Below are 18,668 nucleotides of genomic sequence, written 5' to 3'. Positions count from 1 at the left end.
GATGATGTGCTGCCACTATAATACCACAATTCCAAATTATTTTTCCATTTTCCTCAATTGGCCCCATATCCCAAGTTTAAGACTTCTGTTGCATAAAAAAAAAATCTACTGAAATTTACACAATTCTTCTCTGGCTTTCAAATTGTAATTTTTATTTCCTTTTTTATTTATATCAATCGAAAATCCCCCCTAACTTGTTTTTTTCTGACTCTTTCCCAAACATATGCTCTACTCGGAGATCTCCGATCTTTTCCGAAAGGAGCCGAGTGCTTCCGAGTGTCCGTCCGACACATTTTTGAACATCTTCCAAACGTGGAGCCCGAGTCGCCGAGTGCATCTGCGGCAGCAACATCTCCGGAGGAGGGAGTGAGTGAGAGAGCGAGAGGAGAGACCCCACGCAGTCCACATTCACGCACATCTGCACCACCGACGGTCGGACGGACGGAGGGACGAACGGAACGACACTTGTTCCATCCTCGGCGGCCACATCGTCACCCGCAGGTCGGTGCACTCACTCTTCTCGCTTGGCCGAGTATCGGTGCTCGCATTCGGCCGAGTTCTCCCAACCGTGGCCGGTGCGTGACGGGTTAAATTCTGCAGCTTTTTCACGCCTTGTGCGTGCGTGTGGGTGCGTGTGCGTGTGATGTCCCGGGCCCTGCGGGGAAGGATTTGGACTTTAGAGCAGTGTCATATAGGGAATGAATTGCTGGATTATGGACGATAAGGTGGAGGAATAATAATAATAATAGACAGGATGAGATAGTTACCTTTTTGGAATTGGGTAAAGTGATTAGTCATGGATGCAGATGGGTGTTTTTTTTTGAAAGCCACTGGGGAAATTGGGATGAGTTTTGAAATTTTGATGGATGAGTTTTTGAAATTTGATGGATGGTTTTCATGATAATCGGGGTCACTTGATCAGGTTTACTTGAGGAATCTTTAAAGCCCATGTAGAAAAATATGATTTGAAATGAGTTGCTTGAGGGAGGACTTCTCAGTTTTGGTTGGCAGATTGTTAATGTGTTATGACATGCTTTTTTTTTGCTGGGAGTTAATTAAAAAATATTTTTTGGGAGGAAGCTTTGGAGCTGTACATGTTTATGCTGCAATTGTAATTAGGATTTTGTTGCATTTCTAATTGGATTGATTTATAAAGGCTAGTTGTTTTTCGAATACAAACAGCTTCAAAAATGGTCACTCGGTATAATTTTATAATCAAATAATTGTGTCAGTGATGTGTTTTGATTGCACCAAAGCTTGTTTGACAACAATTTGTTTTGTACTGTGCAACCTCAATATAAATTCTTTCTATTTTTGTTTTTATAAATGCTTTAGTTTGTTAATCTATATTTTCAATTAGTTTCATTCTTTTTGAAAATCATAAAATCAGATATAAGATTAGCTTTCCTATCAAGTATTTTTACATTTTAAAACAGTATTCCCAATACTATGATATAATATTGCACATGTAGCTATATCATTATTGTTATTTTATGCTGTCGCCGTCCGCCTAAGTATGATAAATATATCTACTATTTGCGCCTATTAAACCACATTTAACATTTTTCCCCAAACTTATTTGCCATTTCTTAAATGTCAATTGCATAAATGAAACCCAGTGTTAGAAAAAAAAAACAGTCTGCCTCAAAATGTCCAAATATATTTTTCATATTTCCAAAATGTACTAATATATAATAAGATTTAGGCTGATCTTAGGTAGCCTACAAATACTACAACGAAATTTGAATCTCCTGCAATGCACGTCCGAACCACTGCCAACTACAACCAAGCAGCCAAAACAATGAATCAACCCGATTTGCCAGTGTCCAATCAAATTAGCCATCTTCATTTTGTGATCATCTCACGTCCCCACTGACAACTTGATTCATCTCTGCCACCGTCCGTCCTTGGGAAAAACACCATTTCATTAATACCTCTATAAAGGAAAACTTTACGATGCAGGCGTACCGAAAAATGTTCTCACCCGATTGTTCCGAGGCTAAATACATTGCGAGAAATGTTCGTCATACGTATTCTCCTTAAAGGAAACCTAAATGGCTTACCAGCATCCATTAGCCCAGGAGGAAGCTTCTCCCCTTGCCTGACAACGCTACACTAAACAGACTATTGGTTTCTAACGTTTTACATCAAGGACCAACTTGAAAAAAAATCTATGACAGTACATAGTTTTCAAGTATACTGGCTAAATGGATTGGACGGCATGTCTGTCAATAGCAAAGAATAATTTAGATTAGATTAGATTTTCTTTCATTCCGTGTCCTGGAAATTTCTTGGTTTCAGTAGCAAGACAGTCCTAAGACACAGAAGACATTGTAGACCTAGGTAAAAAAACTGGAGCCTCACACAGGAAAACCATAATGGCATTTGTTTTTTTTTAAGATAACGATCCAAAAGTCGTATTCTGAAGCTTTTCGATCTATGAAGTTTTATTATTCGAGAAATAATGGAATTGTTGTTCGTAAAAATCCTTTCACGTACCCCTAGAGGGCGCCCACGTTCCATGAGCGTTAGTTGTACAACACTTTGACAGTCATGTATAAAGACAATTTGCATTGGCCCAGATAACATGTTTGTCACTTTCACACACTTGGTCAACAACGCAATGTGTTAACCCAAGTGCCTTCATCATCCTCATCCTCGTTTCTGATTTGAGAGAATGTGACAGGTGCAAGGAGCCCGTCTCATCCTTTAGTTCATCACTTTTAGAGTCCGCCAGCTCGCCACGAATGAAGCTTTTGTCCTCTGCTTCTTTGGTTCACTTTGATACACAACTGTTGAGACCCTAAGGATGAGCATTGAAAGATATATTTATTCAGTAGAAGGAAATTTTTGGGAACATATTGGAATAGCACATGAAAATCATACCAAATGATGTAAATCATAAGACAGACACTGAATATTTATTTTTGGTCATTTTAAAGTCACTTACTTTAGTATTTCATAGCCCCTTTAACCAATTGATGTCTCTTTAAAAGCCTAAGCACACTCTACATCTCACCTCAATCCCTTCAGACATGCATAATCAATCAATTTCACCCAATAGAAAACATTCTTAATGATGACTTAATCAACTTATTGATTAGTAAACCCATCACTTGTGGATTAATCCGATCACACACCTCTTCACCACCATTTTTATTTCTATGCCCCATGATTTATAAATATGCTGTTCCATGTTATTAAAAAAACATTAATTCAACAATGTTTACCTTTTGTAAAAGGTGAAAAGTAAAAAAATGAGGGCTGTGGACACTGACTAGCTTTGTGTCGTTATACTCATCTGCAGTCACGAAAAGGCATTTCCGCTTCTTTTAAGAGCCACAAAGACCCGGCTGACCTTGTCGAGTGTGAAGGAGCACAGATGACTGCTTTGATTCCATCGCGAGACGTGATGGTGGTGGTGAATGTTATGTAAGACATAGATATACCAACTAATGTAGGACAGGTGAACCAGAAGAGGAAGAAAAAGTGCAGTGGAAGGACTGAGGGCAAGGGAGTGCATGTACAAAAAGGGAAAGGCAAAGATGGCAGATGGTTTGTTGTCTGGGTGCACGCGCTTTGTAGCTTTATGGTCCAGAGGACGGCGCAGCGCGTCAGTGGACGCTTTTGTGCGCTTTGCATGTTTTGTGATCACTGAGGTGTCACCGCATAGCACAGTAAATGATGACCCAAGAGGGGCTTGGTTGTGGCAAAAGTGGGCCATCTGAGGCCTTGCTAAGCAGGCTAAATGGTCAAATGGAACCCTTTGGAAATGGACAGAAGCATATTTTGGCTTGAGTATTGTTAAGAAAACCCACACAAGCCGGGGAGAAATATGCAAAATCTACATTGTTAGGACCGATTGAGGTTCGAACCAACGACCCCAGAACTATGACGCCAAAACACTTTCTACTAATTCCCTCCTTTGTCCACAATAACAATGGGGAACACAGTTTTTGTTGCGTTAGGTTTATTACGTGAATTTATTATCCTTATTTTTTTAAAAACACATATATTGCTGTACTTGGAGGAAATGTGCTTGTTTCAAGTATATACTAAAATTTTGTATTATGAAATAAGAAGGCATGACTGCAAATTTTTATTTCATGTTGACGTGATTTATCTTTAATACAACTGTGTTTAAGTACAAACAACAGAAAGTAGGGAATCCTATTGGTTAAAGAATGTTTATCATCATAAAATGCAAAGAATCGAGTAAATGAGCTTGTTCTTTGACACAATCACGAGAGCTACTGTCGATATTATGTTTGCATACTATTAAAAATACATCATTGCAATGTTGTAATGATGGTTTTAAGAGGTGGATTAAGTTTTCTCGGGCAAGTACGCCTGGTTGTCTTGGCGACATCACAACGATGGCAACTAAGAACACTTGCAGTTTCCTCCTGGGCTTCTTTCATGGAGGGAAAGTGCAGCTAAATACCACAAATAGAAACACAGACAGAACGTTTCTGCCTTTGTGCGTCAGCACTGCAGAGGAAAGCACTTCGCATCACCGTAATAGCCCTCCGAGTCGTCATTAATCGGGTGTCTTCTGCCAGGCATTCATTAAGAGTTATTCCATGTGGAATCCAATTTAACCCCAAAAAAGGAAAAATACGAATCAATATGGAGTTGGCGCATCCTGTTGATGGATAGATGTTTTTCTCCCTTTATTGGCCACCACGGTAACTCACTTACAATGCAGCTTGCTGGCTTGCTGGCTTGCTGGCTCTTTGACTTGCCACCGTCCTTCATTTTTTGCCATGAATAAGCATGAGAAAGCTTGTCCATCTCCTATTGCGCTGTCTAGCATCCTACTGAGAGCAGCGCCTCACGCTTTGGTGACCTTTATCTAGCGTCTGGAGAGGGGAGAGAGAATATTGCCAACAACTACTCTCTGGAAGATGCAGTGCAGTAGTGCAAAATACTAAAGAAAGCAGTTCATAGTTCATTTATGAGTATATTTGTTATCATCACCATTAAATGTACAACCCGCAACATACGCAGTAGTCATCTTAGCCCATAATTTAGACGTATGGCTATATTTACATATTTAGTGAGTGTGCATATACATAATGTGTATATATGTATGTATATATTTATATGGATATATATATATATATGTATATATTTATATGTATATATATGTATATATGTATATATTTAAATGGATATATATGTATATATGTATATATTTATATGGATATATATGTATATGTATATGTGTATATGTGTATATATATGTATATGTATATGTATGTGTATATGTGTATATGTGTATATGTGTATATATATGTGTATATATATATATATATATATATATATATATATATATATATATATATATATATATATATATATATATATATATATATATATATATATATATATATATATATATATATATATATATATATATATATATATATATATATATATATATATATATATATATATACATACACACACACAGACAATGGTGTTTTGAAAAAAATGTACTGCAGTTTAACCGCTTTTCACAAAAGTGCGATTGTAAACCTTGTCAAATGTGCACAGTTTTGTAGATGATGTCATCTTCTCTTATTCAGTTTCTTCAGGTACTAAAAACTGCCACAATGAGGACAAAAATGGTGACCACGCTCGCTTTTCTTCTTGCCACAGGTAGGAAATCAGCCAAAAATATGAGAGGCAATAGTTTATGACCATACTGAACCCTTTTAAGACCTCCAATAAAACTCTCTTTCGACTAAAACAGTAAAACCTTGTGACTTAATCAGGCATTTGTAGTTATTTTACTTTTTTTCACAGTTTGTGTCATGAAGGCCATTTTTAAAATGACTTACAATGTATATTCTTCTTCTCATCTACAATGAGTAAAATGGAGATGATGTGAAACTTCTATTGTGCACTAATTGAATGTATTCTCTTTCCATTTGCAGTTTTGACAGTATCCGGCAAGGGTGAGTATGCTTTAAAATGGTAGTAACCTCCTTCTATACCGTCGAGTAACATAAAGTTCTCCTTCCCCTACATAGTCAATGAGCAATCCATGACACTTTTCCTGGGGGAGGATTTCCACATCATGTTGCACGTATCCGGACTGGAAGTGACGTTTCGCGCCACCCCGCGCTCTTCCGAAGTGGTCCTGATGCGAGGCGGCCTGGTAGTTAACAACCGGGCTAAGATGAACCGCCAGCTCAGTCACCTGGTTGTCGAGTCATTGACCGAAGGAGATGAGGGCGTGTACACCGTGAAAAATCCCAATGACCTGGAAGATGTCCGACGCACGAGGCTCTTCGTTCGAGGTACAGAAAGCATTAATAATCGTTTTTTAATATCTGGAAAAACTAAGAAATGAAGAACGTGCTTTTAATGGACAAATTTAACGTAATTTATATAGACAAAAGACACAAAAATTTAAAATATAACTGTTTTTAGTGTTGTTTTATGGGGAAAAAACTTTTCAACTGGCAAGATTTTAATATGAAACGTGAACGAATACATTATTTTTTATTTAATTTAATGGAATTTTAATTTAAATATTTCTGAGATTTGTTGACATATAGAAGCAGCATAATTAATGAAATACTTCAAAAATAATAACTGATAAAATCATTGACATTTTTTATTTTTTTTTCGTACTAAAAAAGTGACAAATAAAAATAAATTACACCAAAATAAACAATTGAAATGTTGCCTTAATATGTTAGTGCTTTTCTTATTTATAATGTAAAAAATGAATAATACATCCATTTGAACCTAACAAAAACAGTTCATGACCTGTCAAATCTGTCTAATCCCAATAAAACAGCCATTTACCAAAAAAAGTGCTCACACGACACTAACAATTCATTAATCAGCTCTGAGCGCATCGACGCAGATGTTTGTGAAAGCAAGCGTGGCTCAAAAGCGAGCACAGAACGGTAATATGCGCCATATGGAGTGTGTCATGCGTTGCCAGATGATGACCAAGTATGTATGTTTGCTGTGAACACCGTGTGTCTTCCGAATGACGCCGACAGCCTGTAATTATGCAGCTCTTTAAGCAACGGCCCACTCCTCCTTCCTTCCTTCCTTTCTCCCCCCCCCTGCTGTGTAGCCCATTTTATCCCCACTGAGTCCCATCCCCATATTTCTGGATCACTGCTCACTCTTTTCTTGACAATCTGTTCTTTTTTTTTTCTTTTCTTAATACCACTCAGACTCTTTCTTACGAATGCCAATGCTTGCTTCTCCTGCTGCTGATTTAAAGCAATTTGCCATTCACTGAACAGATTTTTCTCTAGAGGTAGCAAAAGTCCTCTCATGTTCTACCTTTAGGAACAAACAAGCAGCCAGGGGTGGTAATTAGGGTGGGGCTGCACACAGACCCCCCCAGCCTCTTGGGACCCTGGTTTTAGGGCGGTGGGGTTGGAGAAGAGGCAAAAAGAAATGTAAAATGATGCCCAGAGCAATATTTGTATGTCTTAGTGATAAAATAGCTTAGTCACTACCGCAATCGTACATCGTATTGTCTGTCCTTTTAAAGCTAGCATGATGGAATAATGATTTTTTTTCCCCTCGTAAATGTTTTCATTATGTTTACATAGCACAGGGCTATCAAACCCACGGCCCAGGAGCCACTTGCCGCAAATGAAATAATATTTTGCGTCGTATTGTTATTGCCTGCACATATTTTAAATGGGAAATAAAAATGTGTTTGCAGATCATTTGAAATAAAATAAGGGGATACAGTTTTAGAAATAGTACTAAATAAAAACACTTATTTTTAAAACTACAGCACTATAATGTATTAAAAAAATGAAAACGTCAACAAATGAATTCAAAACATGGAAAAAAAAGAAAAATTAACACATTTAAATGTTTTTTTTTGTGGATTTTGCACTGGGAATGTCTTTTATTTCATCTTTTACAAATCTTTTGTGACTTTTCATGTTTAACTCTTTGGCTGCCATTAAAATGATGTTCTTGCCTCCCAAAGCATTATGTTTCTCCCGCCCTCAGATTGCTATAACGAGCAAACGTTGAAATATGGAGAAAATTACCAAATTCCACTTATGGACGTTACGCCACCCATCACACTGGAGCACAGGCCTAGCACGGTGGAGGCCAACTTTACATCCAAGTATCCTCATATTTGCGTTAGAATTCTAAGAATCAATGAATTGGAAGATGATGAATTACATTACTATACGCCTTTTTGTCTCCTAGACCGGCTATTGTGTTACTGACAAGCACAGGAATGGCTCGAGATGGCTACCGTGGTCGCATTGATGTTAGCGAAGACCATGTGATCCTCAAGTCAGCGACTGGGGCCGACGATGGCAGCTACACAGTCAGGGACGCTCGGGGTGCCATTCGGATCAAAATTTGTCTCCAAGTTATAGGTGAGAATCTTAAGTGCAATCTGGCAAATTCTGTTCCCATATTAAGATAACATTGGCAGCGTGCTCGGACGTTTGGTCGCTGGTCTTTTGGTCGCCGGTCAAATGGTGACAGAGAGTTTACTGTCGAAGCCAGCTCTCAAAATTATATTAGTGAGAGAGAGTTTAATATCTAAGAGAGAGAGAGTTTAATATCTAAGAGAGAGAGTTTAATGTCTAAGAGAGAGAGTTTAATATCTAAGAGAGAGAGTTTAATATCTAAGAGAGAGAGAGAGTTTAATATCTAAGAGAGAGAGTTTAATATCTAAGAGGGAGAGTTTAATATCTAAGAGGGAGAGTTTAATATCTAAGAGAGAGAGTTTAATATCTAAGAGAGAGAGTTTAATATCTAAGAGAGAGAGAGTTTAATATCTAAGTACTGTTTAATATCTAAGTACTGTTTAATATCTAAGTACTGTTTAATATCCAAGTACTGTTTAATATCTAAGTACTGTTTAACATCTAAGTACTTTTTAATATCTAAGTACTGTTTGATATCTAAGTACTGTTTAATATCTAAGTACTGTTTAATATCTAAGTACATTTGACCGGCGAATAAAAGGGACCAAAAGACTGGCGACCAAAAGACCAGCGACCAAACGTCCGGTCACGCATTGGCAGATTTCAGTGCATCTCTGAAAGCGGCTAATGACTCAGTAACTGATGTATTGCATCTACTTCCTCAGAACACCAATACTTTGTCAACTTGCTTCACGGCGAGCGTCTGAAGATCAACCTGATGGCCAACAGCTCTTCCGTGCAACTTTACTATAGCTCGGATAGGGACCACCAAATGCGCCTACTCATGGATCGCGGAGAATTCACAGATGTGAGCAAGTTTTCTTCACAATTTTGCAGATGGACTATCCTCAGTGGTACTGAATTATTATTTTTTTGAACATTCCCTTTGATTGTTAGGCCCAAACCACGCTTGGCTTCGAGGGTCGTCTTTCCACGGACGGTTCGGTGGTCTTCCTGGATAAGGTCAAGCGCTCTGATGAAGGCTTGTTTAAAGTCACTGACATAAAAGGATATCCAGTCACCAAAATCCACATGGAACTCAAACGTAAGACTGGTAAATATATCCGATGGAGGTCAATGGAGTCATTTGCCGTCTTTGTGCTTTGGCAGCCTACAAGTTGGAGTTCATCTACGTGGCTATCATTGCCCTGCTGAGCCTTTTGGTCGCCCTTCTTCTGGTCTGTCTGCTGTCCTGTCTTATCAAAGTCCAAAAGAGGTCCAAGAGGGCCGCCGCCTTGGAGAAGCTTGCCGAGAACGCTGGCAAGGAGGACGAAGGCGAAGCCTTCCGACAGGTTGGATCTGTCATTAGTCCCAAGACGTTGTCACGGTTGCACCAAAAATAGCTCCAAAATTCAACATTTTTTAATCCCATTATAGAAAAAATCCAAAATCAAAACACACGGAGTCTCTACATAGCGTTTTTGACCTAAAAATGTACTATATTCTCACCAAAACAAAACAAAAACGGCAGGAAAAGGCTTAAAAAAGTTGCCATTTTATTTTATTTTCTGGCAGGTGGTGAAGAACATCACAAAGCTAAGTGAGGAGTCCAAGCATTCCCAGGCCGACAATACGGAGAAATCTCAGAGCACTGAAGTGGACATTAAGGTGGTAGGAAATCAGTTTGCCAATGTCATGTTCTGTCCAGAGTTGTCAACTATTCCATTTGTGTCAATGCAGGGTTTGGAGGTTTCTTCAAAGGAGATCGGCATCGGCAATTTGGATACGAGCGACTCCGGTGTTGGTTTTAACACCGCCCTCCCACTGGACACTGACACTGATGCCCCAGAAGCAATCCCCGACTCGGAGGCCGTGAGCATCTCCATCGCCCCGGAGACTAAATCCAGCGCCCCACAGCCGCCAACCGAGAAAGTTAAATCCAGTCCAGTAGTTGAAATCAAGCCGAGCGCCCCACCGGTCATGGAAACAAAAGCTGAAACCAAAGATGTCGAGACCACCCCCGTGATTCTTGATGTTCCCGAACTGGCCGACGTCAAGATCAGCCCGGCCACGAGCCCCGCGCCCAAGAGTCCAGCGACTCCAGCCACCCCCAAACCAGTGGGCGCCGGTTTGGAGGCCAAGCCGGCTTCCCCGAAGGCTCCGAGCCCAGCTCCCGAACCCCAAAAGATGTTTTCGTCCGCCACAGGTGTGGCTTACGAGCCTCCTTCCACCGAGGACAACATTCCGTTTTTGACGGAGCCGATTCCTAACGGTATGTATGTGATGATGTCATTAAATTGACAGAAAACACATTGGTATAAATGGCCTGTTAAAAAATGGTTGCTCAAAGTACTTAGGCCCACAATAAAACAAATAAAACTTCCTACTAGTCATGCTAACCTAAATTTTAAAGTAAACATAACACAATATTTGCTTTTCTTTTTAGAAAATTGCTTTTTTGAGTGATTTTTATCTAGTTAATATTATAAACTTGATTCAATGAGTTGAATTGAAGCTGCACATGATAAAGGCTTCTTCTGTCATGTTCAATGAAGGGTGTCCAAACTCCGGCCCGTGGGCCAACTCTGGCCCACTGCCTTGTTTTTTTTGGGCCCACAGCAAATGATTAAAGTTTCGTTGAATACGACCTGCACAAGAAGCTCAAATTCAGCCTACAGTGGACTTGATTTATGTTGTCATGTAAATGTTAAATCCATTAAAGTAATCTTTTTTTGGCATTGCAGGCACACCTGAGCCAAGCTCAGATCAAGCTGATCTCATTGGAGGTTCCTCTCTGTAAGCAGTACAGTGGATCCCAAATCAAGCGGTGCTGGAAAAGATAAAGATTCCACCAACACCTAAGGACTCAAACACCTGGGACACCCCCCACCCCACCACCACAACCACCCCCACCTCATCCACCATCCACCCTCACTTAAGACAATCAAACTCCTCCCCTTAAATTGGGACCTTGGTTGACTTAATGTCTGAACATAGCGAAAACCATTAATATTTCTACCTTCACATCACATTTTAGCTGTGTACATTTTGCAGGATTTTATTTTGGAAATTCCTTCTAAAAACAACAACAACTGCCAAACTGCAGATGCAGAGTTTACAAGTAGAAACCACCAGGTTGTGCATTTCATTCACAGCGTCGTCGCTTTGGTCCACGCACTGAATGCCGATGTACTTATTAGCATGCGAAATATGCACACAAAAAAAACAATTAAAAAAAAAGCTTGCAATACTGATGTCAATAAAATAGTTGGGCTGTTTAACTTGAAAATACACATTCACAAAAACATACTATATAAATGTATATATACATATTATATTAGCATACAGCCCAACAGAAAAAGACACGTACAGCAGAAAAATTCCCAATAACGTACATTTAAATTAACATCACATTAAGCACGAAATACATGTTTACAAAAACAGTACCCCCCCACTAATCCTAACCATTGCGTTAACTTGAATTACTAACTGAAAAACTGCGTTTCTTTTGGTGCTTTGGTTTTGGTTAGCAAAACTCAATGAAACACTATGAAATAAATTACAATTAATGTATTTTTTTTAGATGGTAAAGTTAAACAGTTTATTCCAGGGAGGTGTTTAATAGTCTCAAGTGTGCAACTGATTGGAGCACAGCACTGTACAGTACTAAAAATTAACATACAGAGATGATATATAAGTAATATATGTTTGAACCTTTGGTTTTTGATGCACTTTTTTTATGTTTTAATACAACTCCACAATCTGTTTGAGAGAAATTAAGTACAAAGTATTAGTCTGGGAAGCCAATAGCAGTTTTATCCATGAAGCCATGCCGTCCCGTATTGATAAAACTGCTGCTAAAACTCTGAATGCTAACCTCTGTTTACTTGCTTGCAGTTTTAATTTGCTGACAACTAACCCTGCCCCATCTCCTCTATCGATGCTGATTGGTTCCCTCATTTTTTGTGGTGAGTTATTACCACTTTGCTGGTTTTAATTTTCTTGTTTTGACATTTTTTTTTTGTTCTTCCCTTACCACGTCATTCATACTTTTTGTTTGAATCCCTATAATTTCAGCATGGGAACAGTATTAATCATTGAAGTTATTATTCAATCATCCTCTATATTGTAATTCAGGGGTTCCTACCTATTCTGATTCACTGCTTGTGCCATAAAATATGGGGTTTAGTTTGTATAAGTTGGCAAATTTTGGGCAAAAAAAAGTCGTATATATTTTGTAGTGGTGTTATGGTAGAGCAAATGATCAAATATTGCACTGTTGTCCAAATCGATATACTACAACCCAATCACATTAATCGAGACATAAAACGTTTCTAAATATTTCTGTTTATTTTCTTTACAAAAATTAATTTTCATTTTAAAATGGTAAATAACCTAGTATTTTTAATTGCCTCAGAATGGAACAAATTGTGTTAAATTCTTCCAAAGTATCGTCTTAAATCAATGTAAGGCCAATAAATGTGTACATATAATATTCTGGTTGCGTTATGACACCACAGAGTTGCATTGTGGGAGTTCCTGGGGGTCAAAGTGTAAACATTGTTGCAGAAACATTAAATAATTAGAGCAATTCAAGAAACAGCATATAAAACATTATTTGGATTAACCTGTCTTTACAGGTGCATTTGAGAAATTATCTCATCATTTCCAAAAGCCATATACTTTAATAGTATTAGAATTATAAACATAAAACCCTTAAAATTATAAAAAGCAGCAGTTTTGGTTATTCCTCTTAAACACACGTAACATCCACACACAGCCTTGTAAATATTGCATGTGTACACCACTTAATTAACCCTCTAATTGACTTTTAAGTCTACGGAATGGTTATTGTATCGTACTAAATAACAAAGATGACTAATTTCAATTCCTGTGCAACCTTGGAAAAAAAAGACATCAATATTTACACGCTATATACTATATCTATTAATATTCCGTCATGCATTGAGCTCATTTAAAAGCCAAACACTGCTAAAATGTCTATACTATACTGTATGAGATTTCTTACATTGCTATCTTGTGGTACTGTATTGTTTTCAACTGTACCTGATGTCATTGAATGCAGCACGGCCATGGAAAACAACGCAGGCTTTTGTCACCCTACACTTTCGGAAAGTTAGCGTGTTCCACCAACAAGTTGTAATACGCGCACGGATGTTTTGTGTGATGTGCATTGACGTGTGTGCGACTTTTCATCTGGAAGTGTGTCCATGTGATGTTATGTACGACAATGTGTGAATGTGTCACTCAAATCTCTCGTAGTAAACAGTCAAAGTTGTGGTAACTTTCATGGATGAGTGGAGTTTTTTTTTTGTATTGTCGCGCGTCGGATTCAATAGTTTAAAAAGTACTTTTTTTCTCTCGTCTTCAACATTTCGGCTCTAATCCGGATCGTCTCGGTCACTGGTTGGAGACGAAAAGGTCATCGTCAATTGCCGTATTTTCACGACTATAATGAATGAACCCTCAATGAATGACACATTTTATTATTTTTTCCATATATAAAGTACACTGGATTATAAGGCGCCCTGTCTATTTTGGAGAAAATTTTAGACTTTTACGTGCGCCTTATAGTTGTGAAAATACGGTATATAAATATAGCGCGTCAGCAAGCAATGTATAAAGTCGAATTGTTAGCGTCACGCAGCGGCATCTAGAGAATCCTGAATTTAGTGCAGTAAAAAGGCGCACCGCCTCATTAGGCGTATATTTCTGGGGAAAAATTTTAGACTTTTAAGTGCGCCTTATGTGAGTACATAAATATGTGCCGAGTTGCATTTGTATAGTTTATTATCACTTAATAGGGGGAATTGCAATCATTAATAAGGAGAGTGATTGGTCGAGGTTTGATAAGTCAAAGTCTTTACATAGATTTTACCAAAAAATAGTGTTAAAAGAAGTCTGGCAAAAAATGTCCAAAAGGCATGTTTAATTTAGTCACTAGTGAAATTCCTATTCATATTTAATGACTTGTGAAACCCCGCCAAAAAAGCAGGCCTCTGTTACAGACGTTTTTATTTGTATTTGTCATTTCCATACATTCTAGTCAATGTAGACACAGTTGAAAATTAAAAAAGAGACTCGACTAAGCAGCTGCGTGGTTGGAGACAATAGATGACAAGCTAAAAATAACAGGAAACAATATATAGCACAGCTCATGGAGAGCTGCATAAAAAAAATGGTGGATAGAGGGCTCCGAGCGAGTCAGGCATCATGTGATTTATGGCAGCAGACAAAGAACAGGCTATTTTTGGCTTTAGGTAACAAACGGGAACAAGAAATGACAGAGTGCCACACATTTTCTGGGCAGGTTTAAATTTGTCAAGGTACTTCATCGATTTCTCATCCAAAAGGGGGAGGCGGGTGAGGTAACAGAGTGCAGCCCGGAGCCATTGCGACACTTTTTACTGCCCGGAATGACACTGCGACATTTTGGAGAGAATACTATCGGCTAAAAATTCCATCAGAAATGACAGGAAAGGGGAGACAACGTGGGAAGAGAAAAGGTCACGTTTGTGGTTTGAGGTGACGTGACATTGTCGGTAAGATGGGTTGCCATGCCGACAAGCTTCGGACTGTAGCTGCTGAAGACTTGCCAATGTGTCCAAGCTCATTCTGTGTGTCTTCCATTTTGAAATGGATTGAGTGGTCACCTTTTATTGATGTTGTGCCATGTGACGATGGGTCTGCACACTGTGAGGCAGCATTATGCACCTTGTGGAAAATTCTACCCCATCTATAATTCATGCTGCCATGTGACTGTACAGTTTAGTGCAGCAAATTTCACCATGCGGAAGCAGCTGTATATTCGGCATATGTTGGAATAACATTGACAACCTGATTTGACGTTTGCCCTTAAGAAAATTTTCCTCTCAATACTTTGGAAGACACTTTCTCTGGATTGATGGGGAATTTTTTTTAAACATTTTTGAAGGTTATGTGTGAGAAAAAAGCATTTACTGAACAGTGGTGATATTTTAAAATGTATTTTTATGTGTACTAATTACTGTAAGTAATTTTAATGATATTTTAACATAACATTTTCACTGCCATGGACGGGGATAGACGTCCAATTCATTTTGAAAGTCTATTGCTGTCAATCAATGAGTAAATAATTTAGTTACATCATGAATATTTAATTTTGCCATTTAACAGTTCACCCTGTCTCCCTTTTTTTAAAGAAATATCACCGAAAATAAGCGGTACAGGAAATAAATTAATGAATTTAAACGCCTACGAGTGTCTATTGCTGTGTCCATGTCACGTGGGAGGGAAAAGAACCGCCCCCTTTCGACGTAAAATGACGTGATGTGACGCCACGACGCTACCAACGTAAACAAAACATGTCACTCAGACAGACACAAAGAAGAGGTAAGTATGGCACCATTTTTATAAATAAGTTAAGTGTTTAAGTGGAAAACTAAATATTTGAACGGTGTATACGGTTTGATATTTTATTTTGAGGAAGTTTAGCTGCTTTTGCGAACGTGTTAGCTGGCGCGCCTAGCTTATACTGAGCTGCATTGCTTAGCATGTCAATGTAACACGTATTCATTCATTATTTTTAAGTATTTTTTCCACGTTTCAGTCAATATGGTTTATAAAAACACAGAATGGTGATATGACATTATGAGTATGATGCATTTCAGAAATGAACGGCCAAGCAGACGTCGAAGTCGACTACAAGCGAAAATACAAGAACCTCAAACGAAAATTAAAATTTTTGGTATATGTAAGTATTCAAATGCAATTGATCAAAGTACTCATATTCTGTACTAAAGAAGGAATTATGTGGAAAAAAATAGTAGTTCTGAATTATCTCCTCTAAAGGCAAATTTGTGTGTTTTGCTAGATATAATTAGAAAAAGCTTCAAAGAGAGATTTAACAGAAATAACAATAAAAAATCCCACATTAAATTACATTACCATGATATTTTTTAGGAACATGAATGTTTCCAAGAAGAGCTGCGAAGGGCACAAAGAAAACTTCTGAAAGTCTCACGAGATAAAAGGTGAGTGTTATGTCGGACATGTTTTTCCTCAAAGTTTAATAAAAATATTGTTGTGTACAACACAATTCTTTGATAATGTTAAACGACTCGATATTTTTCAGCTTCCTTCTGGACCGACTCCTTCCATACGAGAGAGTAGACGAAGACTCATCAGGTACCTCACCTAAAACCACCAGTAAACCGTAAATAGACAAGTCTTAGCATTAAAATGATAGTTCATACTCGCATGCTTACGTTTTGGGTTTCAGATTCCGAAGCGACAGTTTCTTCTGACAACAGTGAGAGTGAAGTACTGCGGGAGAGGGAACGAGAACGGGAAGGAGCCAAGAAGTAAAGCCTTGACTCACCAGTTCCATTTCTGCTTTTAACTAAAATCCGACTTTTTGACGTCACACCGTTCTTTTGTTTAATTTTGTGTGTTTCCAGGCGAAGAAATAGCCCGGGAACGTGTCTCCCACCATCACCCTCACCTCACCTTTCCATGCTATCCCGTCCAGGACCGCACCCACTTCAGTCCTCCACTACTGGGACTTACCTCAACGCCGTGAGTGCACATTTACTTTCCTCATAAACCTTCACTGCCACTTCATCCTCATCCTCGAGCATTATTCCCTCAACTTTATTTATCATTTCATTTGTTCATCATTTTGGACCGTTTTTTGTTTTTGTTTTCTGTCCCGTCTGCTGCTTCCATTCGTGTATGTCTATGTGCTCATACTGCGGGGCAGATGCCCTTCCCACCCGAGTATTTGGCTCCCCCTGCTGAGCGAGTGAAGAAAGAGAGGAAACCAAAGATTCCCAAAAACAAGAAAAGCACAACAGGGAAGGTGAGAGAGGAGGGAAAAAAAAAAGACAACCGACCCATGTCCCAAAACCGGAGTTTTTATTTATTTATTTTTAACCAAAAAAATAAGTCATTCCATGTTGTATTTATTCACCCTGCCTTTAAGCAACCATCTTTTCCCATCCTCATTTTTTTCTCCCATTTCTCAGGTAGTCGCCCCCATGAGGGCCAATTACCCATCAGGCCAGACGGCGGCTTCGGCTACTAGCGGCCCTTTTAGTTGGGTCCCCCGTCAGATGCTTAGCGGTGACGCCGCCGAGGAGGACGGCGATAGCGATGGTGACAGTGACAGGGGAGATGAAGATCGGGGTGAAGGGGACGAGGCCGAACTGGTCATTGACATCCCTAACGAGTGAACTTTACGGAGATATTCGGTATGTGAGTCATTTAGCTCAAATACTGCCATTGACACTGTTTTTTTTTCTAAGTAAGTCGTATCGACAAAAAATAACAAGCTTGTGCTTCCCAGCTGTGTGGTAGAAGGTCAGGAAATATCACTAAGAACTGAAAGGAGCGTCAGAACCCTTAGCTGGGATTTAACTCCATTTTAGACTGAGAAAAAGTAGACAAATGTCAACATCAGACCAGGAACATTTACATTATTTACAGTTTTTTCCTTTAAAACAACAATTAAAACATTATTACTGTTTTGGTAGGCGTTTTGTTACATTTTTTTCTGTTTTCAACTGTACAATTTTGTTTTTTAAACATTTTTTGTACCATGTAAGCAACAAGGTTAGAATTAGAAAACATTTACTGTGGCTGTCGATATGAAAAAAAAATCCTGAAATTTATTCCAGACTATAAGATCAATTACTAGCCAAACTATGACAAAATGTTTGCTAAATAGTCTCCAATTGTATATTTAAGCACCCATAGTGGTTAAGTGGAACTTTAAAACCATTTTGTAATGTTTAATGAGTGAATTGTGACTGCGTTAGGGATTATCATGTCGATATCTGAATTGTAGTCCATTAAATACCAGTCTTTAAATCCAAGGACTCCTCTCTGTGGACTAGAAACAAGCCTTGTTGACTTTAATTAGACTTTTTTCATTTGCACCAAAAACTGAAGACTGCAACAATGTGACATTGATCATGTTGATTATGAAGATCCACTCATTGTTTAATAAATGGCCTATGGATTTCTATTAAAACCATAGTGTGGCATCTTTATTCAACTATTTCATATTACTTGAAGGTGTATGACTGACTCATGATTCAAAGTTCATTTTTAGCCACACCTCCACTGTTCACAGAAGAAAAAAAAATGCATTTAAATCACAGCCACTGTATGTAAATGAATTTTTTTTCCTGTGGCGTAAGAAAAGAGCATTTTGACTTGAAAGTGCAAATGTTGTTTGGACTAAGTCTTAAGCCTCATCAAGGTAGTTTGGCTAAATTT

General features: G+C 38.4%; 2 protein-coding genes across 3 annotated transcripts; both read left to right on the top strand.

Annotated features, from left to right (window-relative positions):
- The first annotated feature begins 204 nt into the window (after window positions 1-204).
- Window positions 205-13,698, top strand: LOC144199559 (uncharacterized). Its single transcript, XM_077721289.1, has 12 exons — window positions 205-501; window positions 5,592-5,664; window positions 5,943-5,963; window positions 6,039-6,308; window positions 8,008-8,128; window positions 8,215-8,390; window positions 9,113-9,255; window positions 9,345-9,492; window positions 9,558-9,739; window positions 9,963-10,055; window positions 10,128-10,659; window positions 11,132-13,698. The coding sequence occupies exons 2-12, from the start codon at window positions 5,619-5,621 to the stop codon at window positions 11,185-11,187; spliced, it is 1,788 nt and encodes a 595-aa protein (XP_077577415.1). The 5' UTR covers window positions 205-501; window positions 5,592-5,618; the 3' UTR covers window positions 11,188-13,698.
- A 1,951-nt stretch (window positions 13,699-15,649) lies between these two features.
- ino80e (INO80 complex subunit E) lies at window positions 15,650-18,257 on the top strand. Of its 2 annotated transcripts, XM_077721855.1 has the most exons (8): window positions 15,651-15,779; window positions 16,058-16,140; window positions 16,350-16,420; window positions 16,522-16,574; window positions 16,669-16,750; window positions 16,847-16,964; window positions 17,149-17,247; window positions 17,414-18,257. In XM_077721855.1, the coding sequence occupies exons 1-8, from the start codon at window positions 15,752-15,754 to the stop codon at window positions 17,618-17,620; spliced, it is 741 nt and encodes a 246-aa protein (XP_077577981.1). In that variant the 5' UTR covers window positions 15,651-15,751; the 3' UTR covers window positions 17,621-18,257. The 2 variants fall into 2 exon arrangements, with proteins under 2 accessions (XP_077577982.1, XP_077577981.1); XM_077721856.1 differs by lacking the exon at window positions 17,149-17,247 and having other exon boundaries at window positions 15,650-15,779.
- The last annotated feature ends 411 nt before the right edge of the window (window positions 18,258-18,668 follow it).

This window comes from Stigmatopora nigra, chromosome 7, assembly GCF_051989575.1.
Source record: "Stigmatopora nigra isolate UIUO_SnigA chromosome 7, RoL_Snig_1.1, whole genome shotgun sequence".
Classification (NCBI taxonomy): Eukaryota; Metazoa; Chordata; class Actinopteri; order Syngnathiformes; family Syngnathidae; genus Stigmatopora; species Stigmatopora nigra.
This window is presented reverse-complemented; position numbering and strand designations above follow the sequence as displayed.

What these genes read in the sequence shown, in the direction of transcription:
- ino80e (XM_077721855.1), top strand. Translation starts at nt 15,752, where the DNA reads ATGTCACTCAGACAGACACAAAGAAGAG. An exon ending in AGTAGACGAAGACTCATCAG is followed by an intron (nt 16,575 to 16,668) that starts GTACCTCACCTA and finishes TTTGGGTTTCAG; the next exon opens with ATTCCGAAGCGACAGTTTCT. An exon ending in AGAAAAGCACAACAGGGAAG is followed by an intron (nt 17,248 to 17,413) that starts GTGAGAGAGGAG and finishes CCCATTTCTCAG; the next exon opens with GTAGTCGCCCCCATGAGGGC.
- LOC144199559 (XM_077721289.1), top strand. Translation starts at nt 5,619, where the DNA reads ATGAGGACAAAAATGGTGACCACGCTCGCTTTTCTTCTTGCCACAG. An exon ending in CGCTTTTCTTCTTGCCACAG is followed by an intron (nt 5,665 to 5,942) that starts GTAGGAAATCAG and finishes TTCCATTTGCAG; the next exon opens with TTTTGACAGTATCCGGCAAG. An exon ending in AATTTGTCTCCAAGTTATAG is followed by an intron (nt 8,391 to 9,112) that starts GTGAGAATCTTA and finishes CTACTTCCTCAG; the next exon opens with AACACCAATACTTTGTCAAC.